General features: G+C 59.4%; 3 protein-coding genes across 11 annotated transcripts in view; 2 read left to right on the top strand and 1 right to left on the bottom strand.

Annotated features, from left to right (window-relative positions):
- Positions 1-2,401: 2,401 nt before the first annotated feature.
- Positions 2,402-8,553, top strand: EMILIN3 (elastin microfibril interfacer 3). 3 transcript variants are annotated; one of them, XM_077873185.1, is made up of 4 exons: positions 2,402-2,580; positions 3,840-3,962; positions 5,076-5,299; positions 5,576-8,553. In XM_077873185.1, the coding sequence occupies exons 1-4, from the start codon at positions 2,417-2,419 to the stop codon at positions 7,372-7,374; spliced, it is 2,310 nt and encodes a 769-aa protein (XP_077729311.1). In that variant the 5' UTR covers positions 2,402-2,416; the 3' UTR covers positions 7,375-8,553. The 3 variants fall into 3 exon arrangements, with proteins under 3 accessions (XP_077729311.1, XP_077729312.1, XP_077729310.1); XM_077873186.1 differs by lacking the exon at positions 2,402-2,580 and adding an exon at positions 2,889-3,189; XM_077873184.1 differs by lacking the exons at positions 2,402-2,580; positions 3,840-3,962 and having other exon boundaries at positions 3,969-5,299.
- On the bottom strand, positions 7,955-24,759 carry LPIN3 (lipin 3). Of its 6 annotated transcripts, none has more exons than XM_077873179.1 (21): positions 24,603-24,759; positions 20,892-21,042; positions 20,503-20,792; positions 19,146-19,241; positions 17,892-18,157; positions 17,608-17,700; positions 17,138-17,258; positions 16,658-16,979; positions 15,753-15,852; positions 15,454-15,614; positions 14,940-15,033; positions 14,772-14,841; positions 13,149-13,241; positions 13,029-13,072; positions 12,165-12,303; positions 11,043-11,191; positions 10,777-10,863; positions 10,146-10,298; positions 9,839-9,953; positions 9,643-9,746; positions 7,955-9,467 (listed from the first exon to the last, which is right to left on the bottom strand). In XM_077873179.1, exons 3-21 carry the CDS (start codon positions 20,782-20,784, stop codon positions 9,323-9,325), a joined length of 2,634 nt encoding a protein of 877 aa, XP_077729305.1. In that variant the 5' UTR covers positions 20,785-20,792; positions 20,892-21,042; positions 24,603-24,759; the 3' UTR covers positions 7,955-9,322. The 6 variants fall into 6 exon arrangements, 5 of the variants coding, with proteins under 5 accessions (XP_077729305.1, XP_077729306.1, XP_077729307.1 ...); XM_077873180.1 differs by having other exon boundaries at positions 20,593-20,792; XM_077873181.1 differs by lacking the exons at positions 20,892-21,042; positions 24,603-24,759 and adding an exon at positions 20,191-20,312 and having other exon boundaries at positions 20,593-20,720.
- Positions 24,760-24,918: 159 nt separating this feature from the next.
- The window catches only part of ZHX3 (zinc fingers and homeoboxes 3), a 125,885-nt gene continuing 123,976 nt past the window's right edge, over positions 24,919-26,827 (top strand). The window contains exon 1 of one of the 2 annotated variants that reach the window (XM_077873174.1): positions 24,919-25,056. The gene's annotated coding sequence lies outside the window, so the exon portion shown is untranslated. The remainder of the gene's footprint in view (positions 25,057-26,827) is intronic. The other variant, XM_077873176.1, reaches the window with a different exon arrangement.

The following is a 26,827-nucleotide window of genomic DNA, read 5'->3' as shown; positions in this document are numbered from 1 at the left end:
TGGGTCCAGCCTCCTCCCTCCGAGTCATGGGCCCCACAGCTGAGCTGGGTAGGGAGTGAGAGGCAGGGCTGGGGCCCCCTGGAAAAGGATCACAGCTTCTGTAGCATGTCAGGGGTAGGGGCTGGGGAGCAGGGCAGCCAGGCAGTCGGAACCCAGCCCGGGGTGAGGGGCCTGGTTCTGCTCATGTCCCACCCAGATGTTTCTCACTTTCTGAGAAGTGGAAATCCAGTGGTTACAAGGTCAAGAGCATGTTATGGATCCCATGTACCCTCCCCCCAGCAGATGGACATCTCTTAAAGGCTGGAGAATGGAAAAGCACATTCATTGGATTTGTGGCAGAGGATGAAAGGCTGTCTTAGACGTCATTTGCAGGCATCAGAAACCCATTGGAGCTAGCTCAAGTGAGGTGGGTCATTGGAAGCAGACAGAGGAAGCCAAGTACCAAATGGCTCCTCCTGAACCTCTCCCGGGGCACCATAGCCCCTGGATTCGGCCCTACTCTCCTCTGGCAAACTCTTGTGTAGACTTCGTGTAAGTCCCTCATAGCTATGGATACAGTAGGCCATAGTCTGTCCCTGCACCAGCCCTCAGGGACCCCACTGCGGATTGAATAGTACTCCCCCCAAATTAATGTCCACCCTGAATCTTAGAATGTGACCTTACTCGGAGAAAGGGTCTCTGCAGATGTAACTAGTTAAGATGTAGTCATATTGGTTAGATTGGGCCCTAAATTCAATGACTGGTGTCCTTATAAGAAGAGGAGAGGACACAGAGACACAAGTTAGAAGGCCTTGTGAAGACAGAGCAGATGATGCAGTGATGCGGCTCCACGCCAAGGAATACATGGAGCCAGCAGAAGCTGAAAAAGGCAAAGAATTCCTCCTTAGAGTCTGGAGGGAGTGTGGCCCTGTTGACAACCTTGATTTCAGACTTCTAGACTCCAGACCTGGGGGAGAGTAAATTTCTGTTGTCTCAAGCCACCAAGTTTGGGATAATTTGGTACAGCAGCCCTAGGAAACAAATATACCAAGCAATTCCCCTCCTGGAAGCTGAGTCCCCTCAGCCTGTGTTCCAAGGGGAACACTCAGTCAGCCCACTTTGGTCAGGTGTCTGCTTCTCCCCTCAGGGACCCACAAGCCACTATGGCTGGGAATGGGCAGGGGGCACAGATGTACATCTCAGAGCTGTCCCCCTCTGGCATCCTTATATCATCACTCTACCAAGAGTGTGTGGATTTACATCTCAGGTTGGAGGAAGGTCTCTCCAGTAGTCAAGAGTTCTTTGACTTCCACACACCAGTCACCTAGTTGGGTAAAGACAGAAGGCTTCGGTCACCTGTGCAGATGAGACAAAGCCAGGAAGAGATGCCACCCCGTGGGATCACAGAATTGGGATTCAAGAAGCTCTTTGCAGGTTAGAAAGCCAACAAGATGATGTCGAATGAGAATGACCCTCAAGGCCAGCTCTTGGGGTCCAAGAGTCAATGTCCCAAGCTTGGGAAACACAGCTGAAGCCTTTCTCAACAGCAGCTCCTGGTGAGAAACACCCGAAGGTTGTCTTTGACCATCTTGAGGGGTGGCTAATACAAAGCCAGTGTGCCGTGGTCCAGCGGGCTAAATGCTTTAGTTACACAAGGACGAGCAGAGCCTCTGCTGCGGGGCTGGAGAGGTGACGGGGGACGGGTGTCTGGCGCTCCAGGCAGCAGCCCATACCTAAAAGAGACAGAGAACCAGAGGGACGGCCGGGCGACCGGCGGAGGGCTGGTGAGCAGGGAGAGGTTAGGGGGCGCCCCCCACCCCGGGGAGGGCTCAGCACAGTTGGTTCTCAGCTGCCCTGGTCACCTCCGCCGGCGGTCGAGCAGGCGCAGCTAGCCGACAGGGGCCCTCTGGGGCCTGTCCCAAGGCGGCGGCTGCAGAGGTGCGGCGCGGGCGCGCCCAAGCACGGTGGTGTCAACTCCAGAGCCCGGGCCTGGTCTCGCAGCTGGCACGGCCCGGAGCCCGCGTGCGCCGCGGGCCGGCCGTTCCGAGAGCGCCCCCTCTCGCTGCGGCCCCGGCGGACGGCCTGCGCCCCGCCCCCCGGGGCTCTCCCTCCTGCACCTCCCGCTGGCGGGCGGCCCCTCGGGCGTCGGCTCGGAGCTGGGGCGGGGGGCCGGCGGCCGGCAGGGGGCCGGCGGAGGCGAGCGGCGCGGCCCCAACTTTATGCTAATCCGCGCAGAGCCCGCCTCCCGCCTCCCTCGGCGGCCCCAGCCGCGAGCAGCGCCGGGCACTCGGCGGGACCAGCGGCCGCGCAGCGCCAGGCGGCCGGGCCGGGCCAGCGAGCTCCGGGGAGCGCGGGCGGCGGCGGGACCGGGCGGGAGGGCGCGCGGCGGCCGGACCGGGCACCCCCCGCGGGGCCAGGTGGACAGCCGCGGGCCGCGATGGGCCGCCGCCTGCCGGTGTGGCTGTGCGCCGTCGCCGCGCTGCTCTCGGGGGCGCAGGCCAAGGGCACCCCGCTGCTCGCGCGGCCCGCGCCGCCGGGCGCCCCCCGCTACAGCCTCTACACGACCGGATGGCGCCCGCGGCTGCGCCCGGGGCCGCACAAGTAAGCGCGGGCCGCGCCGGGGCTGGGGGGGGCGGGGGCGGGGGCCCGGGCCGCGCTCCCACCTGCCCCGACCGCGCGCGGGGCCCGCGGAGAGCACCGGAGCCCGGGGCCGAGCGCGGGCGCCCCACGCCCCGGGAGGCCGCGGGGCTGGCGAGGAAGGGGGCCTGGCGCGGCGGCTGGAACCTGGCAGTGCCCGCGGAAACCTTTCCAGCGGAGTAACATTTTCCAGCTGCGCTGTGTGCAGACGCCCGGCGCGGGGACCAGGTGGAGGGAGGGAGGGAGGGAGGGCCGGCGCGCGAGGCACACGCCGGCCGCCCCTCCTCGCCCCGGCCCCGCCAGGTAAGTGATGGAGCCCAGCGCAGGCAGCCTGATCCCAGCCCCGCCTTGGAAGCCCCGGCGCGCAGAACGGCGGGCCACAGAACTGGTGGGGGTGCCCGGGTCCTGGGCCCGCGCTCGGCTCCAGAGCCCAACAGCAGCCCGCGTGTGGCTGGCTTATGCCAGGCGGCCACCTCCGAGGCCCTTGTACCCTGTGAGCGTGGCTCCTGCTCTGGCCCCGGCCTCAGCCTCCGGCTTCCAGTAGCAAGTGGCTGGGGAACGGCCCCCAGTCAGGTGAGTTAGGGGCTCCACCTGGGGTGCTGGCTGACTTCTACTGTAGGAGCACGCTCAGCCCATAGCTGACATTCAGTGGGCCTGGCCCATCAGAGCAGGCTTCCTGGAGAAGGCCGCACAAGAAGTGATCAGAGAATGAGAAACCGGAGCAAAGATGTGGGCCGGGAGCTGCAAGGTGGCATGTGTTTCCCAGGGAGTCAGGGGAGGGGGGATGAGAAGTGTGGTCTCAAAGGTAGTCAAGCACAAAGTTGGGATCTCAGAAGCCTTAAATGCCAAGAAAGAGCTGAGAGCCAGTGAAGGAGTTGGAGGAGGGTGAGAATGTGCCAAGGCCCTTGTTGAGGAATCCAGGGTGGGCCTCTTTCTCCAGGTAAGAAGGGCGGAGGTCGGACCACAGGAAGGGCTGCTCCTGGCTCACTACGGTGCTTAGCCCAGTAACCAACCCACTGGGAAGCCTGGGATCAGACCAACCAGCCATGAGTCTAGACCCTAGGTCTGGTCCTAGCTCCCAGGAACAAGGAGAAGAGACACAAGAGAGATGTGGATCTGGGTGTCTGTCCCCTGGGGAGGCCCATAGATGGGGAAGGCAGATATAGGAGCCTCAATGGGCCTGGCTCAGGCCAGATATTCCAAGGATGCCGTTCCCCTTGCAGGGCCCTCTGTGCCTATGTGGTGCACAGGAATGTGACCTGTGTCCTACAGGAGGGAGCAGACAGCTACGTGAAGGCCGAATACCGACAGTGTGGATGGGGGCCGAAGTGCCCGGGGACAATCATGTGAGTGCATCCCCATCGCACCCACCCGGGACTGTTGGGCACAAGCCCCAGGCCTGCCTTCCTCCCAGGGCTGCAGCCAGTGCCACCCGGGGTTGTAACTCCTTGGACTCCGAAGAGCTTATTCCCTCAGCTTCCATGCAGGCTGATTGGAGGGGGCCAGGGAGGTGAAACGGCAGGCTCAGGTTAGGGCCCACAGGGGGACCAGGGGAGGGTGCCCAGAAGAGACCCAGACCAAGGCAAGGAAGAAGCAGCAGAGTCAAAGAGCGTTAGACGTGAACAGAGAGGGCAAGAGGGTCAGACTAACAATGGTGGATGCCAGAGGGACCCCAGGAAGACCCAGGGAGGGGTGTGGAGAAGGCAGGCCAGGGGTGTGGGGATGGCAGCCAGGTTGCAGGGGCTCAGGCCAGAGGATACGTAGGATGCTGCACAGGTGTGATGCACAGGTCTGCACTTGGAGTGGTTCACATGTATGTCTGAAAACAATCACATTTGCTCCAGTGTGTCAGTGGGTGAATAAGCACGTGGCTGAGCAGGGGAAGGAGAGGCGCTGGTGGGCCCTGCTCTGCACCCCTTGGCCTTCCCACCTGTGCTCAGAATCTGAGGTGCTACCTCACCAGCCTGGGTGGCCGGAGCTGAGTTAGGGAGGAGGGGAGAGAACGAAGGGGACCGATGAGAGCCAGGAGTGGCCCCAGCTCACTGAGAAGGGCTGCCCACCCTGGCCCCGGGGCAGCATCCCCTCACACACGGGCTGAGGCTGTGTCCAGATTCTTTGACGTACCACCAAAGCCAGAGTGGAATTTCTGATGGCAGTATGAGCTACAGGGGGATCCAGTGGCTTGGAGACATTGGGGCTAAAGCTCTGCTAGTGTTCTCTCCAAGCAAACAGGATGGGGTGGAGCTGCACCTGCACCTGCACCTGCTCCTGCTCCTTACCCTTTCTCTGACCCTCTGCAAGGCCTGCCTCCTCCCCACCGCCCTGTCACTTTGTGCACAGAAAAAAGAAAAGCTTTGGCGGCGGTGTGGAGGGGGGCAGATAATCCAGCTCTTACGCCAGGAGGCAGGAGCCTCAGCCCTCAGGTACAGGGCCCTGCCCTCTCCCCCTCGCTGGCCCAGGTACCGAACAGTGCTCAGGCCCAGATACAAGGTTGGCTACAAGACAGTGACGGACCTTGCCTGGCGGTGCTGCCCTGGCCTCACTGGAGAAGGCTGCCCCAAGCACCTGACGGACCACGGGGCCACCCCAGCCCAGCCAGAGCCTGAGCCCCAGATTCCCTCAGGGCAGCTGGGCCCAGGGCCCCAGGCCCCTTCTTCTAGCAGAGCGGCCCCCAGCCCCTATGGTGAGTTTGCCCGTGGAGACCCTACCAGGTGGTCGGGTTTCTTGGGGGTAGTGGGGAGGGGGCTGACCAAGGCGGGCTGAGCTCCAGCAGGGCTGGGAAGGGCGCATCTCATGCTGGGCTTGGCACAGAGCTCCCAGAGGCCTTCCCAAAGCTGAGAGAGCTATGCTCAGTGGGAAGGTCAGCTTAGAACAGAAACTCTCCAGTGGCCTGGCAACGGGACAGGCTGAGGGAGGCAGGCCAGTGATGCCCCCGGGGTTCTCTCCTCCTCTTTCCCAGGAAGGAAAGGCCCAGGGCTGTTCGGTGAGCGGCTGGAACGCCTAGAAGGTGATGTCCAGCGCCTGGCACAAGCATATGGTACCCTCAGTGGCCTGGTGGCCAGCCACGAGGACCCCAACAAGATGACTGGAGGTCCCAGGGCCCCAGTCGCCCCCGTGGGCTTCGGGGTCATCTCCGAGGGGTTTGTGAGGCCCAGAGACAGAGCTGGAGGGCCGCTCCCACCCCCGCTCGACGAGATCTTGAGCAAGGTGACAGAGGTGAGCAACACGCTCCGGACCAAGGTGCAGCTGCTGGACGAGGTGCACGGGCTGGCCCTCGGCCACGAGGCTCACCTCCAGCGGCTGCGGGAGGCCCCTCCGTCTCCGCTCACTTCCCTGGCGCTGCTGGACGAGTACGTGGACCGGCGGCTGCAGCGCCTCTGGGGGAGCCTGCTGGATGGCTTCGAGCAGAGACTGCAGGGCGTCCAGAGCACGTGCGACCTGCGGGTGCAGGAGGTGCGGCAGCAGTGCGAGGAGGGCCAGGCGGCCAGCCAGCGGCTGCACCAGAGCCTGGACGGCCGGGAGCTGGCCCTGCGCCGGGAGCTGTCACAGCTCGGGACCAGGCTGCAGGGTCTGAGCGTGGCCGGCGGGAGCAGCTGCTGCAGCCGGCTGGCCTTGATCAGTGCCCGCGTGGACAACCTCGAGAGGAACCTACGGGCGGTCGCTGAGGCTCGGAGGGGCCATGGCCCCCTCGCCACGGATGAGCTCGAGCGGCTCTCTGCTGCCATGCTCGAGGGGGGTGTGGATGGGCTTCTGGAGGGCCTGGAGACCCTCAATGGGACGGAGCGCGGGGTGCGAGGCTGCTGCCTGGGGATGGAGGAGGGTGGCTGGGAGGCGGGGGGCTTCAGGACCACGCTGGAAGAGCGGGTGCGGAGCCTAGAGGAGCGCCTGGCGGCGCTGGCCGGGGAGCTCAGCCACCACGGCGGGGGCGCGCCACCCCCACCGGGCAGGCCAGCCCGGCCCCTGGTGCAGACGGAGCTGGCGGTGTTGGAGCAGCGGCTGGTTTCCCTGGAGACCTCGTGCGCCCCCAGCACCACCTCAGCCATCCTGGACAACCTCGCGGCGGAGGTGAAGGCCTGGCAGAGCCGGAGTGAGGCCCTCCTGCGCCAGGTGGCCGGCCACGCCGCCCTGCTCCGGCAGCTCAACGGCACCGTGGCCGAGGTCCAGGAGCAGCTGGCCGAAGCGACGGGCAGCTCGCTTCAAGGCGAGATCACTCTGCTCAAGGTCAACCTGAACTCCGTGAGCAAGTCACTCACGGGCCTCAGCGACTCCGTCAGCCAGTACTCTGATGCCTTCTTGGCCGCCAACTCGTCCCTGGACGAGCGGGAACGCAAGGTGGAGGCCGAGGTTCACGCCATCCAGGAACAGGTCAGCAGCCAAGGCTCTCGGCTGCAGGCTGGCCACAGGCAGGTCCTGAGCCTGAGGGGGGAGCTGGAGCGACTCAAGGCTGGCATGGCCGACGTGGCCGGCGGGCTGAGCCGCTGCCAGGACACGGCCCAGGAACTGCGGCACGTCGTGGGCCACTTTGACCAGCGGGTGGCTCAAGTGGAGGGTGCGTGTGGGAGGCTGGGCCTACTGGCTGCGGGCCTGGACCGCTTGCCCACTGAGTCACTCAGGCCCAGGGAAGGCCTGTGGGGCTACGTGGACCAGCTGAATCGCACGCTGGCTCAGCACGCACAGGACATCGCCCGCCTCCGGGATGACCTCCTGGACTGCCGGGCGCAGCTGGCCGAGCAGGTGCGGCCCCGGCAAGCCGACTAGGCGGGTCGCAGAGGACCTAACCCTGGATCCCACCAACCCTGGGGGTGTCCCTCCAGAGCCCAGCCTTGCCCAACAGTGCCTCCCAGCCTCTCCCTGGCCGGCATGGATGCCACTTCAGAGGCCACGGAAGGACTAGCCTTGGTCCAGCTCCACAGGACTATCCCAGCCATGAAAATCAACACTCGTACCGACTGGACGATTCAGGATCACGGTCAAGGCAAGGACACCATGCCTGAAGGCCAGGGCGGACCTAAGGGACCTCACAGTCCGGTCTGCATTGCTCTTCTGCAGACATACAGGGTCATCACCTCTACAGAGGCCCGCAGGTCCAGTCCCACACGGCGGCCTATCCACATCTTCCTCTGTCCCTGGGCAATAGCCCCCAGCCTGGGGAGGCTTCCGGTTCCCTCGTCCCTTTGACCTCTCTCCCTAGCCATCTGGGCTCAGTTTCTGCAGGAAGGTGGCGCCCACTGGCACTGTCCTCACACCTGGCAGCTTTGTGGATACAGTTTCTGAACCAAGGACCAGAGATTTCCACCCCCCACCCCCGTCCTTCCAGACCGAACAGAAACACAAAGACTCAGCTGAGAGTTCTTTTTATTCCTTTGGACCCTCCCCTCAAGTGAGGGCTTAGGCAGCTGTAGATTCCCTGAGCAAAGGACAGGTCCAGACCATGTGTTTAGAGACCCTCCTCAATTTATCCTCTTCTTTTTCCCAAAGATGCTTCATAGCCTCTGGTCCCCATACCCCCGACTCCTCTCCATTGGGGGAAAATCCTGCCTGCCCCCGTCCCCATCCCCAGGTCAGGGCCTCTCTCCCGAGTAGCCCTTGTAGACACCATGGCCCAATTGAGGCCAGACTCTGCAGAGGAGGCCAGGGGAGAGAGGGCCTAGTTTCCAACATCCTAGCAAAACCCCAGCCCCACCTGGAAGTTCACTAAGTGGTGAGATATTCAAGTACGACGCCACGTGAACACGCAGGGTTCATCCAGCCTGCAGAGTTCCCAGAGACCCTGATGCCCAGCTCTGCTGAGGCTCCTGGCCTCAGTTTACCCATGGCAGCACAGGCCCTCCTGTGCTACGTTCCAGGTCTCTGTAGCCCTGCCTTCTGGTTTCATCCCTCCACTGTGGTGCTGTTGGGGGAGGGCTGGCCTGGATTAAAGCTTTTAGCTCGTCTAAAGGAATTTTATTCCCCAAGGACAGTAGGCTGGAAGGCTGCAGTGGGCTGCCAGCCCAGCTTCCTGCAGCCTCTTGGGCAAGAGCTCACTCCGCAGCCACAGGGGCCCTGAATCAACCAGCAAAGTCCAGGGAGAGTGGGCAGGTCACCACCACCCGTCCTGGCAAGGTCTGGGGCTGTGTCCTCAGGGGCGGTGCCCAGAGGAACAGGAGCAGCAGCCAGGTACAGGCTAGGCCAGGTGGGAGCCACAGTCATGCCCCCATCCCTTGATGTCTGAGCATCCAGGGTTGGGGTGTCATGAGGTACTGGGGTACCGGGGAGAGCACTGAAGTCTTGCTCAAGGGCTGCGGGAGGGGGCCAGGGTTAGGGAAGGGTCTGGCTGCAGAGGGTATGGTCCACGCTGCCCCCATGCTGCTTAGCCACCCTCTCCTGTACGTACAGATTCTAAGCCTCACAGACCTCTCTGTCTCATCAGGAGTCGAGGCAATGTACAGGGTGACAGGGACAGACAGGTCAAGGGCATGGAGAATCCTGCAAGGGCCCAAGTGACAATCATTTAATTGCTACAAGCCAGAGCCACGCTGAGGCCTGGGGCAGCTGCCCCACTCCTGCAGATCAGCTGGCAAAGGCAGGAGACAGGACAGGGAGGAGGAAGGGCATCTGTGGCTGCCAACCAGCTCTCAGCCCCCTCCTCCTCTTCAGGGGACTGGCTCCCGTTCCCTGGGACACCCCGTCAGTTCTGGGCCACAAGGAGGGGGTGGCTGGGGCTGGTTCAGGCCAGGGCATCGAGGTCCACAGGAACCAGTGGCTCCCGCCAGTAGCAGAAGTTGCTGTATTCGGGGTGGGCCAGGTCTGTGCTGGGGCCACGGCCCACAGGAGGGAAGACGAGCTCAACCACCTCACCTAGGCGTTCGTACCTGTGGGCCAAACAGGGTCAGCGGTGAGCCTGCGCTGCCACCAGGCCCCAGCCCCAGCCCAGCAGGCAGAGACTGCATCCTGCCTGGGAGCCCTGGGTGCAATCGAGGCCCAGAGAGAGGCTGAGGCATGAGGACTTGGGAGGGTACGGGGACACATGGCAGGGTCTGGCCTCACGTGGATTTGTGGTTCTTCACAAGTTCCTGAATGAGCTCTCCCCGGGGATTGACCGTGAAGATGCGAGATTCTGGGAGGCCCACCTGCCGGTAGGCAGTGACATCCTATGGAGAACAGGGAGGGACAGACAGGACATCCAGGTGGGCTGGGAGACAGGGAGGAGGCAGCCCAGCCTGTGGGGAGGGGACACACTCACGTTGGGCCTGTTTCCGAAGGCAGCATAGAAGGGCTGTCTGTTGGGCAGGAACAGCTGCTGGATGTCACTCAGGCAGGCGATTTTGAACACCTCTGGTTTCTTCTCAATCACCTCCCTGGAGCAGCCGGGGCATGGGCAGGAAAGGGAACCGAGGAGGGGCAGCAATCAGAGGATGGTAGGGTCAGGTGACTCGGGGTCAGACTCAACTGACACCCCAGCAAGGCCTGATGTTGGCCAGGCCTGAGCCGCAGTGAGCCTGTCACTCCCCACAAGGGCCCCTGGGCTTGTACCCCGTAGGGGTGGTTACCTGTGGAGAGCGGAGAAGAGGCTGCTGGGAGACAGCAGGATGGGGCCCTTGGGGAGGCCAAAGCCCCGCTCGCTCACCCAGCGCAGGTAACCCTTGGTGAGGTCTGCCATGCCGATGGCCCGCGCCGAGCAGTACAGGAACTTGTACCCATTTCTAGGGGTGGGGGAGAGGAGTTGCACGGAGCCATCAGAGACCAGCCACTCCCCATCCCCGCCCTACTCCCCTTGGCTTCCACCAGCTCAGCCCAACCCCAGGGCTCTGGCCTTCAAACCCAGAGGTCTTTGCAGGGAGGGGACTTAGCGAGAACATCTGAGAGAGGTGGCCTCAGGAGCTGCTGTCCCAGAGAGGAGGGCCTTGGACAGCATCCTGAGGCCCAGGTGGACCAGGATGGCCAAAGGTTTGAGCCAGTCTGTAGGCCTCCCCTACAGCATGAAGACCAGCAGTTAGACTCAAATGCCAGATGACAGGAGACAAGTCTTTCACAGGAGAATGGAGGACCATCCAGGGAGGTACCTGGGGTTTATTCCCTTGTGGGTCCCCAAGCCCGGCTTCCTGGGGCAAAGGCCACGGTGGCCTAAGAAGACATCCTGTTGTTCCCTCCCTGGGGCCCTGCCCCAGCCCAGGCACTCACAGGTGGATTTTGTGGTAGAGACTGGTGATGCCCTGGTGTGTCCAGTCTTTCCCCAGCTGCGGCAAAATGTGGCCCAGAGCGTCTGACCTAGAGCCACAGAAGAGGGGTCACTCCGAGGCAGCCCCACGTAGCCCTCATGTTCCACGACCCCCAGCCCCCAGGATGGCACACTGGGGTGGAGGGCCTTTCTTGATATCCCCCTTCCCCCAGCACAGAGGAGGCCAGTCCCAGGCCCGCCCTCTCTCCCCTGGCCAACCAGGCCTCACTTGGTAATGGTCCCGTCGATGTCCGAGATGACCACCTTGTCGTCCCATTTCCACAGATAGATGGTGGCCCTGCAGCGGCAGGTGCCCTGGTACTGGGTGGTCACACTGAAGACCACATCATTGGCACCTTCTTGCAGGTTCAGGCGCCGCTGGGGCCAGGCAAAGGGGGGAAGCTGTGACCTGCCACAGCCTGGTGTGTCTGCCACCCACCACCCCAAACCGTGGTCTTTGATCCCCACAGGCCTCTCATTCCCCTCTTCCTCCCAACTCAGAGAGCCTGCCTGAATTCACCCAAGACAACCACACACAGACACATCCATACGGGTAGAGGGCGGCCTCCGGGAGTGAAGGAGTGAGAGGGCGCTGGTTGGGGCCTGCATAGGCCCAGACACAGGAGCCCTGACCTCCCTTCCTGCCTCTTTGGGATGAAGCTCACAGACAAAGTCTGGCCCACAAGTCCCACCCAGGTTTCTCAGGTCAGCCCTAAGGCTGGCACTGCTCCTGGCAGGGAGACACCCCACTCTTCTGGAGATCCTCACAGGTGGTCTCCTGCCTGGGGCCAGTGTACTTGTGATATCCCTCCAAAGAGAGACCTGGTTCTGTCCTTGTTCCATAGAGAAGAATCAGGGCAGCTCTCAGCCACTCCCAGTGACCAAGGCTATTGGGCCCTGGTTGACCCCAAAGTGGGTATCACACAAGTATAGATGGTAGCTGCTCTGTACCAGGCTGGCCCCCCTGGGCACCTCCCCGACAGAGCCACACTTAAGCGCCAGTTACTAAGCTCCAAGACAGGACGTGGGGGCAGGGACTGCCAAAATCTGAGGGGCTGTCATCAGCCTTTGATTCCTTCAGCGTGGTCTCCAAGGGCTGACCCAGAGCCAGCAACCCACCACAGGTAGATACTTTAGACAACACAGAGAAGGCTTTTCCAGTAAGAGCATCCAACAGAGAAAGGGGTTGGCACTTAAAGAAGTAAGCCCCTGACCCTGGAGGTTTTCAAGGAGAGGCTATTAGGGAGGCTGCCGAGGGGATGGATTCTGGGCTTTGGTAAACTTAAGGCTCCAGGGAACCCATGATCTCAGCCCCACCCCCCTGCCCAAACGCACCTCCCCACACACTCACGATCTGATTGGAGGAGAGGCGCAGAGACTTCTTGTAGGTGGGAGTGTAGGCTGGAGGCGAGGGTGGCAGGGACGGGGCCTCCAGGATCACAGGGCTCTCTGGGGCATCATCCTCACTACTCAGGACATCAGTCTTCTCCCTGCAGGCAGCCTGGCTCTCAGGCCACTTTCCCCAGCCAACGCCCTACACTCCCAGTGGATGTTCAGCTCTGAGCCCAGGCCGCAAGGAACCTAGGGCTTGGCCGTGCCCCTCCAGAGACTACCCAGGGGATCAGAACCTCCCCCCCAACCCAGATCTGCCCATTTGGAGAGGGGTAGCAGGCATAAGGATGCAGGCCAGCAGTATACACCCAGCAAGAAGCCAGCAGAGCTGGAGCTGGTAAGACCCAGTGTTCCTGGCCCTCAGAGCATGGCCAAGATAGCCCTGGAGATGTTTATCTGTAAAACCGAGCAGTGCATCTTAGGGTTCATTACCAATCCCACCTGCTTTGGCTTTAGCTGACCTGCTCTTGGCCATCACCCACCCAAACTTGGGTGTACTGATTTCTTGAGAGGTGAATAAGACAAGGTCAGCCTAACCTTGGCAAAAAGGGGAGGCCCCACCCCTCCTTAAGACAGCAGTCCCTTGTCTGGGCCAGGAGTCTGGACACCTGTTCCCGCTCCACCAGTTCCCAGCTGTGGAACTTTGGTTTTCCCCATCTGTGAGATGGGGACATTTCTCAAGAGAAAGGAAGGGTGCAGAAGTCACTGGGCAGTGACAAAGAACTATAGCTGGGGGAGAGGTGCTAGTGCCATCCTGCCCCCACAGGGATCTTCCTGAGGCTTGGCTCCAGCTGCAGAGCTCCAGCCAAGAGGTCCAGCTCACCCCTGCTGCTCCCTGGCTGTGGTTTTCTCCGTCTGGGCACTGCGCTGTAGGAAGAACATACATCCAGTGAGCCCCACCTCCTGCGTGGGTTGACCATGCCCTTTGACCATGAGCCTTTACCTCCTGGACCGGGAAGTCCCTGCGTCGCCAGGAAAACCACCACCGTCCACCCTTCCGGGGCATCTTCTCCTTTTCCAGTTTGTCCACGGTGCTCTGTGGGCAGATAAAGACCGTGGCATTTGTTTCCTGCACCACAAAAACCTACCTTTCATTGTCCCCATGAACCCGGAGTCTGAGGCTGACGTTAGAGCAAGGCGCTGCCAACATTTGGAGGCTGAGGAAGCATCTTTGTCTCCATCCCGGGATTCCAAGCAATGATTCATGGAGCTAAGTGCAGAGACCAAGGGCCATTCTGGTCAACCCTCCCCCATCCCCACTCTACCCCAGCCTTGACCCCCTAGCTCTAGTCCAGCCTTGGCCTGGCCTCCAGATCCTGTAGGCCAGTATTCCTACTAGGGTAGCTGAAGACAGTGCTTTGGGAGTTTCTCAGGATCTAGGACTCTCTGCATGATACCACCAAGTGACAACAGGAAGAACAGTCTATAGCCAGTACTCCCCTCAATCTCCCAGACCAACATAGGCAACCCCAAAGGTCAGTGACTCTGTCCCATGGATGGCCTCCCTCTCTGTGTGTTACCACCACTGCCTGATGGGGGCACCACGACATTGGGAAGATGCTGATTAGATTCAAGTGAGGCAGTCCCTGGGAGAGGCCAGAAGAACCTAGGCCAAGGCCCACCCAGGAGATGTATCAGCTTCCTACAGACAGAATGGTGAACCCAAGTTGGGAGGACATGACCTGGAGGTGGGTCAGCCAGGATACCCCCTTGATCTGGAAACAGGCTGAGGGAGTCTCCCAGGGGCCTCAGATGGTAGATCCATCTGGGAGAGGTGAGGAGAACCAAGCAAGAGAGTAACCCTCCTCCTTCCCACAGGCTCTGGTCCTAGCTCAGACCCAGAGCCAGCCAGAGGACAGAGCCTCACCGAAGGGAGGCGCCAACTGTCAACAACATCTGGTTAGTGATGTTCTTGGGCAAGTCTAATTAATCCAGGAACAATGGGCCAGATTAGGGCCCTGTACCACTCCTAGTGGGGTAGGAGGGGAATATGCAGGTTAGGGAGGGTGGAAGTTCTGGGAGGGACTGAAGAGGCTGGGTTCCTTCCCAGCTCTGAGCATCAGCACATGTTGTTCCCTGCCCCTCATCTGCTTACGGATGGCTCATCCTTCAGATCTCTGCCCAGGGGGCACTTGCTCAGCAAACCCCTGTTTTTGCTTCTTAAAGCACCCCAGCCTTTCCCTCCCAATACTCATGGCTGAATTTTATATTCATCTGGCTGTCTTATGATTAACTGTCTTTCTAGGACGACATGACTGTCCCCAGCCTGTGCTCAGCACACAGTAGGTACTCAACAGATGCAGGCCAATAAAGCAAGCAAGGGCCCTCACAGCCCAGCCCAGAGAAGGGCTCAGGGTAGGGTAAGGTCTCCCAAGCCTTGTCTCTCAGATCTAAAAGCCTCCTGCGGAAGCTTATTATCCTCTCTGGTTTGCCCTGAGCTCCTGGGAGTCAAGTCCAACCCTGAGGATTCAGCGACACCAGGACGCCAGGGGAGGGCGGGGCTTCAGGGGACCTGGGTTGCCTCTGTCACTGTGGGTCTCATAACCAGTCAGCCCCAGACCGTTACCTTGGGCAAGTTTCTCTGGAAGGCTTGCAGGGAGAGGATCATGGGAGCAGCTACAGCCCAGTTATAATGCCTGGAGAGACAGAACAGGGAGTCAGGGCTACAGCAGCCACGGGGCAGGGGAGGGCAGGGTGACCCCGGGGCTGCCAGCGGCTCAGTCTTGGTACTCACTTCTCATTGATTTTCACCACCAGGTTTGGGTGCTCCAGGAGGCCAGGGTTTTGGACGAGGTCTTGGTAGGAGACAATGTGCTGGTTGAACTTCTCTGGGCGCAGCGGCAGAGAGTACAGAGTGAGGCTGACACGTCTGACGTGACCTTTTGCCCCAGCCCCACCCGGCTCCCCCACATTCTATCACTGGGGCCTCCTGCAGGTTGAGTCTGGGAGCCAGCAGGGCTCCTCCCCACCTGTGTGTTTTGCACCTGTTGTGCCCACCCCAGGCACTCACCATCCCGGATTCACAGGGTAAGTCACAGCTGAGCGCTAAGTGTTTGCTTCTTAGTTGGGAAGGCCCTGCCCTTGCTGGCTGCATGGGACCCCACAAGGAGGAGAACAGCAAGGGTGCCCAGCCTAGCCTTACACCTCTGCTGCTCCCCGTCCCCCCACTCTGGGGGCCTCCTGCCCTCCCTAGATCCCTGCGGCTCAGTGCCAACCCTTGGAAGGGCTCCAGCCTTGCTCAGACATACCCAGGGAGATGTCCCGGCTGTCAGCTAGGCCACCACACAGGGACAGCTCTATCATGTCTACCGTGTCCAGAGTGGGTTCTGGCTCCTGTTCTGGGTTGGGGTCTCCTAGGTGCTTCTGGCTGTTGGGCGCACTCCACCGTCTGGGCCCCAGTCCACAGTCACTGGGAGCAGAGGACCAACAGTGATATGAATATAACAAGGCTGGGAGGAGGGGCCCACCCCTCTCAGGCCCTTGGGAGCCAGACCCTGGCCCCACGGACCCTAATTCCAAGACACCCTGGCACCCAGAACCCAAGTACCTCCGGGGGAAGTATAGGGCTGCATTCTCAGAATCCAGAGAGGGCAGGTCATCCAGATAGATGTCACTGGGGCCCAGGTGCTGGCTTCTCTTCATGGAGCCTGAGGGCAGAGGGGACACCTGTAGTGCCAACATGTGCTTAGTAGCATGGGCAGTAGGCGTCCCCTTGTCTGTGAACACCCTAAAGCAGCGCTGTCTGATAGAACTTTTTGGGATGATAGACACGTCCCCTGTCTGTCCAGTACTGCTGGCCACATGCCATATTGCTGAAAATGTGGTATGATGGAGAAATGCAATTTTATATGTTATTTAATTTCAACTAAATTTAACCAAGTTTTCCATAGCCATATTTAGCCAGCAGCTACTGATTTGGACAGTGAGTCCTAGTACCTTCCCACACTCTTAGGATAAACCCCAGCTCCGACGCCAGGAATGATCCAGCATCTGCTCATCTTGCTGGCTTCCTCCCCCAACCCCGCCTTGCTCAAGACACACCAGCTGCCTCCCTTCCTAGACATACAACCTTCCTCCCACTTCATGGCCCTGACACATGCTCTTCCTTCTACCCAGAATTCTCTTCCCTTGATCCTCACTTGGCTGGGACTTTATCATCGTTCGCATCTCAGCTCGCGCATCCCCCACTCAGAGAGGCCTTCCCCGTCCATATGATTTAAGTAGCCTCCGTCCCCACCAGTGATTCTGTCCTGTGTCACCCGTGACGTGCTCTTCCCTGTTTATGCATGCCTTCATCTCTCTCCCTTGCTCGACTGCGAGCCCGTGAGGCCTGGTGACATGCATGGTGCCAGGCACACAGTAGGTGCTCAAAACATGCTTGAAATGCCAGAGTCCACCCAGTGGGTAACATGAGGCCAGGGAAAACCCTGGGAGGGTCCAACCATCACTCACCTTTCCTCCCAGCAGAAACTGGGTCCTCCAGGCTGGCCCAGCTCCATGATTTTGAAGGAAGAGGCAGGCCTGCCTCCCTGCGGCTCGGAGTCTTGGTTTCTTTGGTCTCAGGAATGGGGAGAGGGGAACCCAACAGAGCGGGAGGCTCCCCATCAGTAGGAGGAAGGCTAGCAGCAGTCCCTGCTGGCAGGATAAGGGGTCCTGAAGGATCCACGCCAGACACAGAAGCGGAGGGGGTGCTGGGCTTCCCCTGAAGAGGAGAGGCTGCCCCGGCACTGCCATCAGCCACCTTCGAGGACTCGGGCCACTCGGCTTTGGCCACCTTCAGTCAGACAAGTGAGAGGATGGGGGTGAGCCAGTGCAGGTCCTGCCTCCTACACCCCACAACCCCTTGGGGGTCCACATCTCAGGTGTCTGCAGAAGACCACAGAGGCCCTGAAAGGCAGGGCTGGGAGGCCCACACAGAAACACCTCACTCACCTTCGGCAGCCTCCCCCAGGCCCACTGTATATGGGACTCAGCTCGCGGAGGGCTGGGCTCGGGGGTCCGCAGCTCCAGCTCTGAGTCACTCTTAGGGGATGTCAGCCCACCTGGCAGGAGGCTGCAGGAAGCAAGGATTTAGAGACCCTCAAGCCAGCCTATCGCCCACCACTGCCCAATGCCCCCAGCCTGGGGGGAAAGAAAATATTTGTAATACATATTTATGCCTGTGTTGGATCCAGAAAATATAAATATACGAAGGACTCCTACAAACCAACAATAATGAGGCAGGCTAGTTTAAAAAAAAAAAAAGAGCAAAGACTTGAATAAACACTTGGCAAAGGAGACATAGAAATGGCTGGTAAACATGTTAAACATGTTCTATGTTACTATTCATCAGGAAAACGTAAATAGAAACCTCTCTGAAATCTTGGACTTGAGTCCTGCCTATGGGCCACCTAGATTCTCACCTGGCCTGGGGACCCCACTCGCCATCAGAGTAGGGGTAGATGTCTTTGGCTTGCGGTGAGGACTCCCCTTCTGACTGGACGCTGCTGGGGGAGCTGCAGGGAAATAGACGGTCACCGATAAGTCAGGGCACCCCAGGCAGGGCACGGGGCGGTCAGGGGCTTGGGGAGGTAAAGCCCAGAGAAATCAAGGCCCTTGCCCAGGGTCACACAGCATCAGCAGAAGTGGTGCTTGGGCCCTGGTTGGCATCCCCACAACCTTGGCCCCCTGCCTGGTGGGCACACACCCTGGGGGTTCTGGCCTTGGCTTTTCCAGCAGGGACAGTTCACTCTCAGCGCCCGTCTCCAGCTCCTCGGAACTAGAATTGGCTGCCACCGTGTCCTCCTTCCGCCTAGGTTTCCTCCTGCGAAGCTTCTTCTTCCGCCCCGTGGAGGGCACCTCCTCAGGGAGAGCCTCAGGCTCACTGGCTGTGCTCCGCTGGGAGTCTGAGGGGAACCCAGACAGGGCCCCACAAGGGATGGGTGATGTGCAGAGACGGGGAGGCACGTGTTCCTGTGGAAGACACCAGGGGCTTATAGCCTGGGTGGGGGGCACCATCACCACCCAATCGTTCTGAGCCCTGCAGGGGTCCCAGAGCCCAGGTGTGAGCTCCTTTGGGGGCCCAGGATACAGGCACAGAGGCTGGCCAGGGACAGCAGCAGCATGGCCTTGCAGCTGCCACTGGCATCCTCGTTCCCTCACAGAGATGAAGCAGCCCCAGTCCTAGGGCTGCATGTACCCCGGGAAGGTCACAGCAGCCCGAGGTGCTACACGAACCACACTGTCCAAGCCGAACCCTGGGTCTTGGCTACTCATCTCCTCTGCCCACACCTGCTTTCCCTTTACCACTCAGCCAGACATCACCTCCTCCAGGAAGCTTGCCCTAACTATCCCCAGCCCCAGTTCCAACCCCCTTCACTGCCATGACCATATAATTTCATCATCTGCTGTGTATATGTCTGTCTCCCAGGCTCACCTGGAGGCGGGGGTGACCCTTCCCTCATCTGAGTCCACTGCACAGTGTCTTGCATACAATAGGGGCCCACTTAAAGTCTGTGAAACTCAAAGTGTTTAAACACTTCTGCTGCCTTGTGTTGGGTTTTGCCTCCATTAGGAAACACCCTTCTCCTCATCCCTGACCCTCACCCTTCCGTGTTCTAACTGCACTGAGCCAGCACCAGATCCAGAACAATCCACCTCATGCTTTCCAGCCTCCCCCCTCCCTGACCCCCCAGCCATTCAGCAGCACTCTCCTCCTTTTCAGGCCACCCAGGGGCCCAGCTCCAGTGTCTTCTTCTGAGAAACCTTCCCTCATTGGCTTTTGGTGCCCTCCTCCCAATTCTACCCAGGCTCCAACAGCGTGTTGGGAGTGCCAGCCCTAGCCCATCCCCCCACTTCAGACTTGCTGCCAGGGTGTTCCCAAGGGTGGGTGGGTGGGTGACAGGGCCCAAGGTCCTACCCAGGGGATGGCAGGGGGGAGCAGATGCCCCAAGGCACTTACATCATCACTCTCCAGCTCCTGGACGAAGAAGGCCTCCCCGCTGTCCCCCAGCTTCATGTGCAAGTCCACAGGCTCCCCATTGATCTCCATGTCTACCTGCAATGGGTTGAGGGGGCACAGAGTCCCCGCCGTTGCCTCTCACCCCACAGTCTAGTCTGCTGGCTTCCCTGCCCCCCACCCCCAGCCCCTGGTGTGCCCGGCTGCTCCCCACCCTCAGGGGCTCTGCTCAGATTTCCCTTTGCAGAGAGCCTTCACTGAGTTCTGTACACACACATCCACCTCTCCATTCTCTGGGCTTTTTAAAAAGATTTTATTTCTTTATTTGAAAGAGAGAGCATGAACAGGAGGAAGGGGCAGAGGGAGAGGGAGAAGCAGGCTCCTTGCTGAGCAGGGAGCCTGATGCAGGACTCTATCCCAGGACCCTGGGATCATGATCTGAGCTGAAGGCAGGCAGTTAACCGACTGAGCCACCCAGGCAGCCGCTCTGGGCTTTCTTGCATGTGCCACTGTCTCAGTATTCTTGTGTCTGCCTTAGTTTCTGTTCTTCTCTGTGCCACACCCCATCAGAACAAGACATGACCCATCCTGTCACAGCTGTGTCCCCTACCCCAGAGTGCCTGCTGACTACATAAACAAGGGTACGAATGACCATTTCCTAGGCACTGAATGGAGAGTTTTATTTGGACTCTCCCATTTAACTTCCAGCAACACTGTGTGGTGGCTCCTACCACTACCCCCACTTTATAGACGAGGAAACTGAGACCCTGGGGGTGTTAAGTAATATACTGGGAGGCGGCCAAGTGTGGCTGTGAGCCAAAAAGTCCGAGTCCACAGCCCCAGCTCTTCACCACCTAGCTATACGGTCCCCTACAAGCTTACACTTCCCTGTTAGGATTCTAGCAAGTTCCCAGTGGCCTCAATGTGAAAGGGATTTGGACCCACCGAACCTCTTTTCATATTTCAGACCTCAGTGCTAACAAAAAGCTGTCGTGTTCACCTGGGCCCAGAGAAGACAGCGCAGCTTTTCGAAGGGAGAGAAACTAACCTTTTGGGGGCCACCCACATCCCTGGTCCTGTGACGGTGTTATCAGCTCCTATCACATTCTCCCAGATTACCCCTCCAGCACCAGGTAGATGAGAGTGTGTCCACTTGCACAGGTAAAGAGACTAACCAAGGACAAACAGGTAAGGTCTCAGTAATCTGGAGCCAGGCTGGACGCCCCGGGACCAGGGACGGCCCCACTGTGCCCCTCCCAGGGGGAATGGGAGCCCTCTAGGACCAAAACCCCCACACCAACCCAAAACTTGCCAAGAGCGTGCACAAGAATGGAAGCTTGTCCAGAGGACAGATCCCCACCTGAGGGAGGTCTTGGTCCCCTCCAGGGACCGCAGTGACTGCCTGGGCTTTAAGAGCCCACCGCAGCGGGCCTGGCTGGGCAGCACTCACCACCTTCTCCCGAGACCGCAGGACGCCCAGCTTGCCGAAGCGCACGTGGAAGGGCGAGCAGCGGAAGGAGCCGTCCGCCTGCTGCACCACCAGCACATCGATGCCACCGCTCAGGGTGGCCGGGTTCAGGCCTCGGTATAGGTCCTTCATGGTCCCAAACACCGTCTCTGCCAGCTGCCCCACGTAGTTCATGGCTGGTGCTGCCAAAGGGAGGGGGTGCTGGGACGAAGGCCGGGCCCAGCTCCCTCAGTGGGGGGGCTCCGCAGCCTGACGGCCCACCCCCAGGTCCCCAGGCTTACAGCGTGTGGCCCTGGGAGCGCCTTTGCAGACGGGCAGCGGCTACGGGATGGGAGATGCGCCGCAGGTGTGGGTTCTAGCCCCTGCTCGCCCGCCGGCCTACTGTGGGGCCCCGGGCAGCTGCCGTCCTTCTGCAGGTGCCGATCTCCACATCTGTCGAATGAGAGCACCAGGTAAGGTGATCTGGGGCGCCCCGCGTCTCTCAATGCCATGAGTAATGATAATGACCATGGTGTTCAGTGGCAGGGCTCATTGCATCTTCACAACAACCGGCGAGGCTGGCCAGGCAGGTGTCATTATTACTGTTTACAGACAAGCCAGCTGAGGCTGAGACGGAATGATTTGCCCGGGACCACAACTCCTAAGGAGAGGAGCCAGGATCCAAACCCTGGCCTGTGTAGCTGCAGACCCATCAGTGTGAACCACTGGGTTGGCCCAACCATGGGAACAGGAGGAGGTCAGCACCCTTCCCTGATGCGATGAGGGGCAGCCACATGATATATTAGGCCCAGGGCTCTGTTGGGTAATGGGTGACAGCCCTAAAGGCTGATCTCTTCCCAGAAAGTAGGGAGGAGAGAGTCTCAGTTCTTCCATCTGGGAAATGGGTTCATCTGGCTTGCTGCTTCCTGGTCTTAGGAGTCGGAAGGGGCCTGCTGTGCCATCATGGCTGATCTGTGGAGAACCAGGGGTGATGTATCCCAGGTACCTAAGGCTCTGCCGAGCTCTATTCCTGGGGTCAGATGTTTGAGGGAGGGCATCTCCTATAGCTGGGGGTAGAGTGACCTCCCAGTTTATGGCCCCAAATACCAAACTCCTTCCAGTTTCCTGGAACAGGCGGGAATTCAATCCATGGTCCACAGTGTCTCCACTGACTCCAGAGTCTCTAGGCCATAGTTCTCAGGCCTGACCCCGACTTCTGAGACCTTGACTCAGCTGGCCAGGCCCTGAGACCCACATTCAGGCCTTGGGCTGGCCCCTAACCCCATCAAAGCTGCCCCTCCTTCCCCCAGCCAGACCGGTCTCTCCAGCTTTCCCACACTAGGCAGAGCTGGGTAAGCCAGAAGCAGAAGGCTGTAGCAGCCGTGGAGAAGAGCCAGGGCCATAATGAGAGCTGCTTCCACGCTGGCACGCTGCCCGCCCCACCAGTGTCAGCTCTTTGCCCCTTCCCTGCTGGCCAGGCCAATGGCCTACTGCCCATCTGGCTGCCAGGATCCAGGCCATTCCACCTCCACAGGGCACTCCCATCTCTCAGACCCTGCATCAGAACCCCTGGAGGACCACCTGCCATGCAAGACCACTCCTCAAAGAAGTTAAGTGACTTATCCACAGGCTATAGATGGATGGGGAGGAGGGGAGAGTGATGACTTGTATCCTGGTTTCCTGACCCCATATCATGGTTCCTTTTACTCCATAGTTCCCAAACCACACCACAGTTGTCTGTAGGGAGAGCAGCCACTCCAGCCCACCTCTGCACAACCCTGCAGTGCCTTCAAAACGTGGCCTGTGGCCCAGCAGTGTCGGCATCACCTGGGGGCTTGTTTGAAATGCAGAGCTTCACAAACAATTAGAACTGCTAAAATGAAAACTTGGGATACAATGAAGCTTATTGGACCCTGAAACTATCACTCAAATTCAATAAATATTTTTACCTGCAAAGCACCAGCTATGTGCTAGGTTAAAAATTTCCACTTTGGTCCCTCCCTACCACACCCAATTCTGTGAATAAAGGTCTAGGAAGATAGACGGGGACACATGATGGGCAGGGCTCTAGATCACTGTGCCCAGGAAAAGCAGAGAGGACTCCAGAAGTTTCCAGGAATAAAGGAGCAAGCATGAGAGGGACAGACCAGGAGTAGGGGCAAAGGTCTGCCCAAGTGGAGGCTCAGATCTGAGCTATCTGCCCTGCTGAGGGCCAAAGAACTGGGTTCGGGGGGTGGGTAGTGACAGGCTTGGCTTGACCTAGTACAGAGTTTCTCAGCTTCAGCATCATTGCCGTTTGGGGCTGGATAATCTTTTGCTTTGGGGGGACTGCATTCCTGGTCTCCACCCACTGATACCAGTATTAGACTTCCTCCAGTTGTGACAACCAAATTGTCCCAAACATTGTCAGATGTCCCCTGGGGAACAAAATTGCTCCTGGTAGAGCCACTGAGGTAGTAGGGCTGAATGGCAGAGATGACACCATCTCTGGGGGGCACCGGGTCCTACTCTGATCCACTCGTGGGGCATCCTCAGGCAAGTCATGTGCTAGCCTCAGTTTCTCCTTTATGAAACAAGGCCCCAATTTCTCAAACCCTCCTCAGCCTAGAATTCCTTCTTCCCCCTGCTCCTCCGACATGGGATGGCCTGCACACCGGCCTGTTCAGTATTTGGGGAGATTCCTGTGAGCTAAGTCCTGGGCTCCCCTCTTCTATCTGCACCCATCTCTGAAGGCATCTGCTCTCCCCCAGGACCCAGCTCTGCTTCTTCGGTCTTCTCCAGAAAGGAGCTCTATTTGGCTCCCTTATACCAACCTTCCCTCCAAACTAACATGTTTAAAATCAAACACTTCATCTCTCCCCCAGGGACCCAGACCAGCTGAATTCCTCTCAGGCCCCGTGGGATCCCTCCCTCCCAAGTCGTCTGAATTTCCTGCTCTTCATGCTGTCCTAGGTCAAGGTGTTACTACCAGATGCCCAGATCCTGGATGGCAACAGGACACTGTGGCTAAGATACCAGACTGTCTGGGTTCTAATTCCCTCCCTGAAACTTACGCTATGACCTTGGGCAAGTCACTTCACCTCTCTGAGCTTTGGTTTCAGCCTCTGAAATGGGGATAGGGGACACGTGAGTAATTAATGAGATAATTAATGCAAAGCAGTGGCACAGAATAAATGTCCATATGTGTCACCTATGAACAGCAGCATCTTTTTTTGGCATTGTGACAGCCCCAGTCACCCAGGCTGGTCCTGAGGGCACCACAGGTCAGGCTGCAATGCACTCCCCCTGCCCACTGTTGAGAGGTTAGGTTTCTTTAAGTATCATTTGAGGCCCTGCACGATGGTGGCCCACTGTTGGCAAAGTGAGCACGTGGACTCTGGGGAGGACTCACAGGGTGCCCAAGCCTCAGAGCCCACTTTGGGAACACCCATAGGCCTCCTAGGCCAGCACACAGCTCCACCACAGGGCAGCTAGAACAAGTTGCCCAGGGCCTGAGCTCTCAGCCTCTCTGGGCTCCCAGATTCGGGGAAGGGTGAAGGTATAGCTCATCACCTGAGACCAGAAGCAGGAAGACAACCATTCCTACAGCCCTGGAAGGGGAAAGCTCCACCCTGGCTCCCCAACAGTCTTCACAGCGACTATGTCTGACTCACCCCTTCTCTGCAGGGCGGGCAAGGGTCAGACCCTATTTTGCAACACAAGATACTCAGTACCAGAAAGGGTGGGTGACCTCCCCAAGGTCACAAAGCCTGGCTGGGGTGAAGCTGGGCCAGCCTCCCCGGAGAGGTTTTGGCATCTCCTCTCCTGATCCCATATTTTGGATGTCCGTGGTCCCGCAGCGGCTGGGCCAGGGAGAAGGGCAAAGGGAGACCCCCCCCCCCCCCAGCTGCCTTCGGATGCGCAGGGATGGGCTCAGGCCCGCGGACAGGAAGAAGCGTGGGTCAGATGGCAGGACAGACGGGCGGGGCGGGCGGCGGGAGGGGTGCCTCCTCCCAGGCCGGGGCTAACCCTACCTGGGGAGCTGCCCACTGGACCTCCGGGTCCCGGAGCCGCCGCCTGAGTGCACGGGATCGGCGCCAAGCGTCCCCGGCCCCGCGCTCAGGGGCAGCTTCCGTCTCCTCTTAGGGGCGGGTGAGGCCCCGGCTCCGCCCCTCCCACGAGCCGAGGCGGGTGTCTGCAGGCCCCAATCCGCCCGGGCTCCACCCCCCGGGAAGACCCCGCCTCCTCCCCTCCCCACGCCCCAGGGCGCCCTTTCACCCAGACGGGCGGGGCGGGGCGGGGCGGGGCGGGGCGGGGCCGGCCTCCAGGCCCCACCCCGGCCCCGCCCCGCGCCCTGGAGCTGCGGGATGCGCGGTCCCGCTGGCCCGCACCTGTCCCCCTGCCAGGAGCAGCAGAAAAGCCGGGATTTTCGAATCGGGCCGACTTAGGCCGCCCTGGCTTTGGTTCCAGTTCGCTGCGTGACCTTGGGTAAGTTTCCCCCAATCTGAGCCTGTTTTCTGCTTTGGCAAAGGGGATAGCCACCTTGTAGGATTTTTGAGATCACAGGAAACGACTTTGTGGACCACCTGGCGCTCACACGTCCCCTCCTCAGGGGCAAACTTTCCCTGACCGTCCCCCCTCCCTCCACTAAACCCCGTAGACTGGACAGGAGCCTGGAGTCATGTGGACTCACGCAGTCCACAGTTGGGATTTCATATTTGCTTGACTCTTTGATTATTGTGTGTCTCCTCATTTGAAGCTGAGCTTTGTGAAAGTAGGTCGCGTTCATCCTTACACCCGAGCGCCCAGTTCAGTGCCTGACATACAGCAGGAGCTCAATAAGTGCCCCGTCCTTCATTGCATCCATCTGACCCACGGGTGGAGCGACGGCGCCCTCAATACTGCCACCGGCCAGCAGAGGGCAGGCGGTGACCAGCCTTTTTGCCCAGCTGGCCCTCCTGGCAGCCAGCAGGCGCCGCGGGCGGGGGACAGGTGAGCCCAGGTGCGCTCACGTTTGAAAAATCGGTGGGCGCGCGAGCCACGAGCGAGGAGCCGGGCTAGGGCACGGCATTTCCTTCGGATCTGTGGCTCACGAGGCCTGTCCTGGATCAGAGACCCTTCTGGCAACCTATGTGGATGTAGGACTCCTGCGAAGAGGATTCGCTGAGAAGCATCAGGAGGTGAGGGAGTTTGCTGTGAAGGGGGAGGGCTCCAAGGTAAAGTTTGCGGGGTGGGGAGGACAATTGTAAAGAGCCAGGCTTAGAGGGTCCTATGCGGAGGGGAGTGACAGGTGGCCGCTATTGTTCCATGAGCCAAGATGCCAGCACATGGGCGTAGTGATTGGCCTCAGTGGGCCTCACTGTAGCAAAAGCCATTGAGTGTCAGTCCTAAACCCAGGCTGTGCTTGGTGCTTGGCTGGTATCTAGGAAGAGCCCTGCTGGGAGCGGAACCATCTCAAGGTGGCCTGAGGGCAGGGTCACCCAAACATATCTGTGGAAGCATTATATATATCCACGATATTCAACCGTGAAAACACAGGAATTCCTCAAGGGAGCCTGGGAGAAATGGAGAGGTTGGAGGGATGGCTACACCTGCCGCAGTCACCATACCTCTTTGAAACTCAATTTCCTGAGCTGCAAAACGGAGATAACCCCTACCTTGCCAGATCGTATTGTGAGGATTAAAGCAGGACGAACTACAGCAGTAGTTCAGCAGTTCAGCAGTCCTGAACTGAAATCACCGTTCCCCGGGGCAAATATTGATATCTAGGGTACTGGGATCACCTGGAAAATCTGCAGGTGATTGCAGTGTGCAGCCAAGGCTGAGAATTACTAAGCTAAATAAAAAGCTGGATACAGCACAGGGCACACACTAGGCGTTCAGTAATGTTTATCACATTGTTAAAAAAAAATGGAACACATATTGTTTTCATTGTTCCTCATGAGAGAAAAAAAAAAAGTTGATATAAAGTTTGCTGCAGAAATTGGATTTCCGACGGGCTTGTTTCCGGAACTATGAATCATCTGGGATTTGGTGATTATGGGGGTGGGGGAGACAGAGGCAGCCTCTGGTAGTAGGACTTATCCCAATGACCAAATGAGCTGAAGGAGGCAGGGACCCCCCTGTTCTAGCTTGCGGTTTATATAACCATTTCCAAGGCATCTTGTGAACATGCAAACAGTCTGGCTACTTGCATTGATCATTTCTGGGGTTAAGAACAGAGGTTATTTTCTCCCCTCTCTGGGTACACTCACCAGAT

This window comes from Canis aureus, chromosome 26 (assembly GCF_053574225.1).
Source record: "Canis aureus isolate CA01 chromosome 26, VMU_Caureus_v.1.0, whole genome shotgun sequence".
NCBI classification, from domain to species: Eukaryota; Metazoa; Chordata; class Mammalia; order Carnivora; family Canidae; genus Canis; species Canis aureus.
This window is presented reverse-complemented; position numbering and strand designations above follow the sequence as displayed.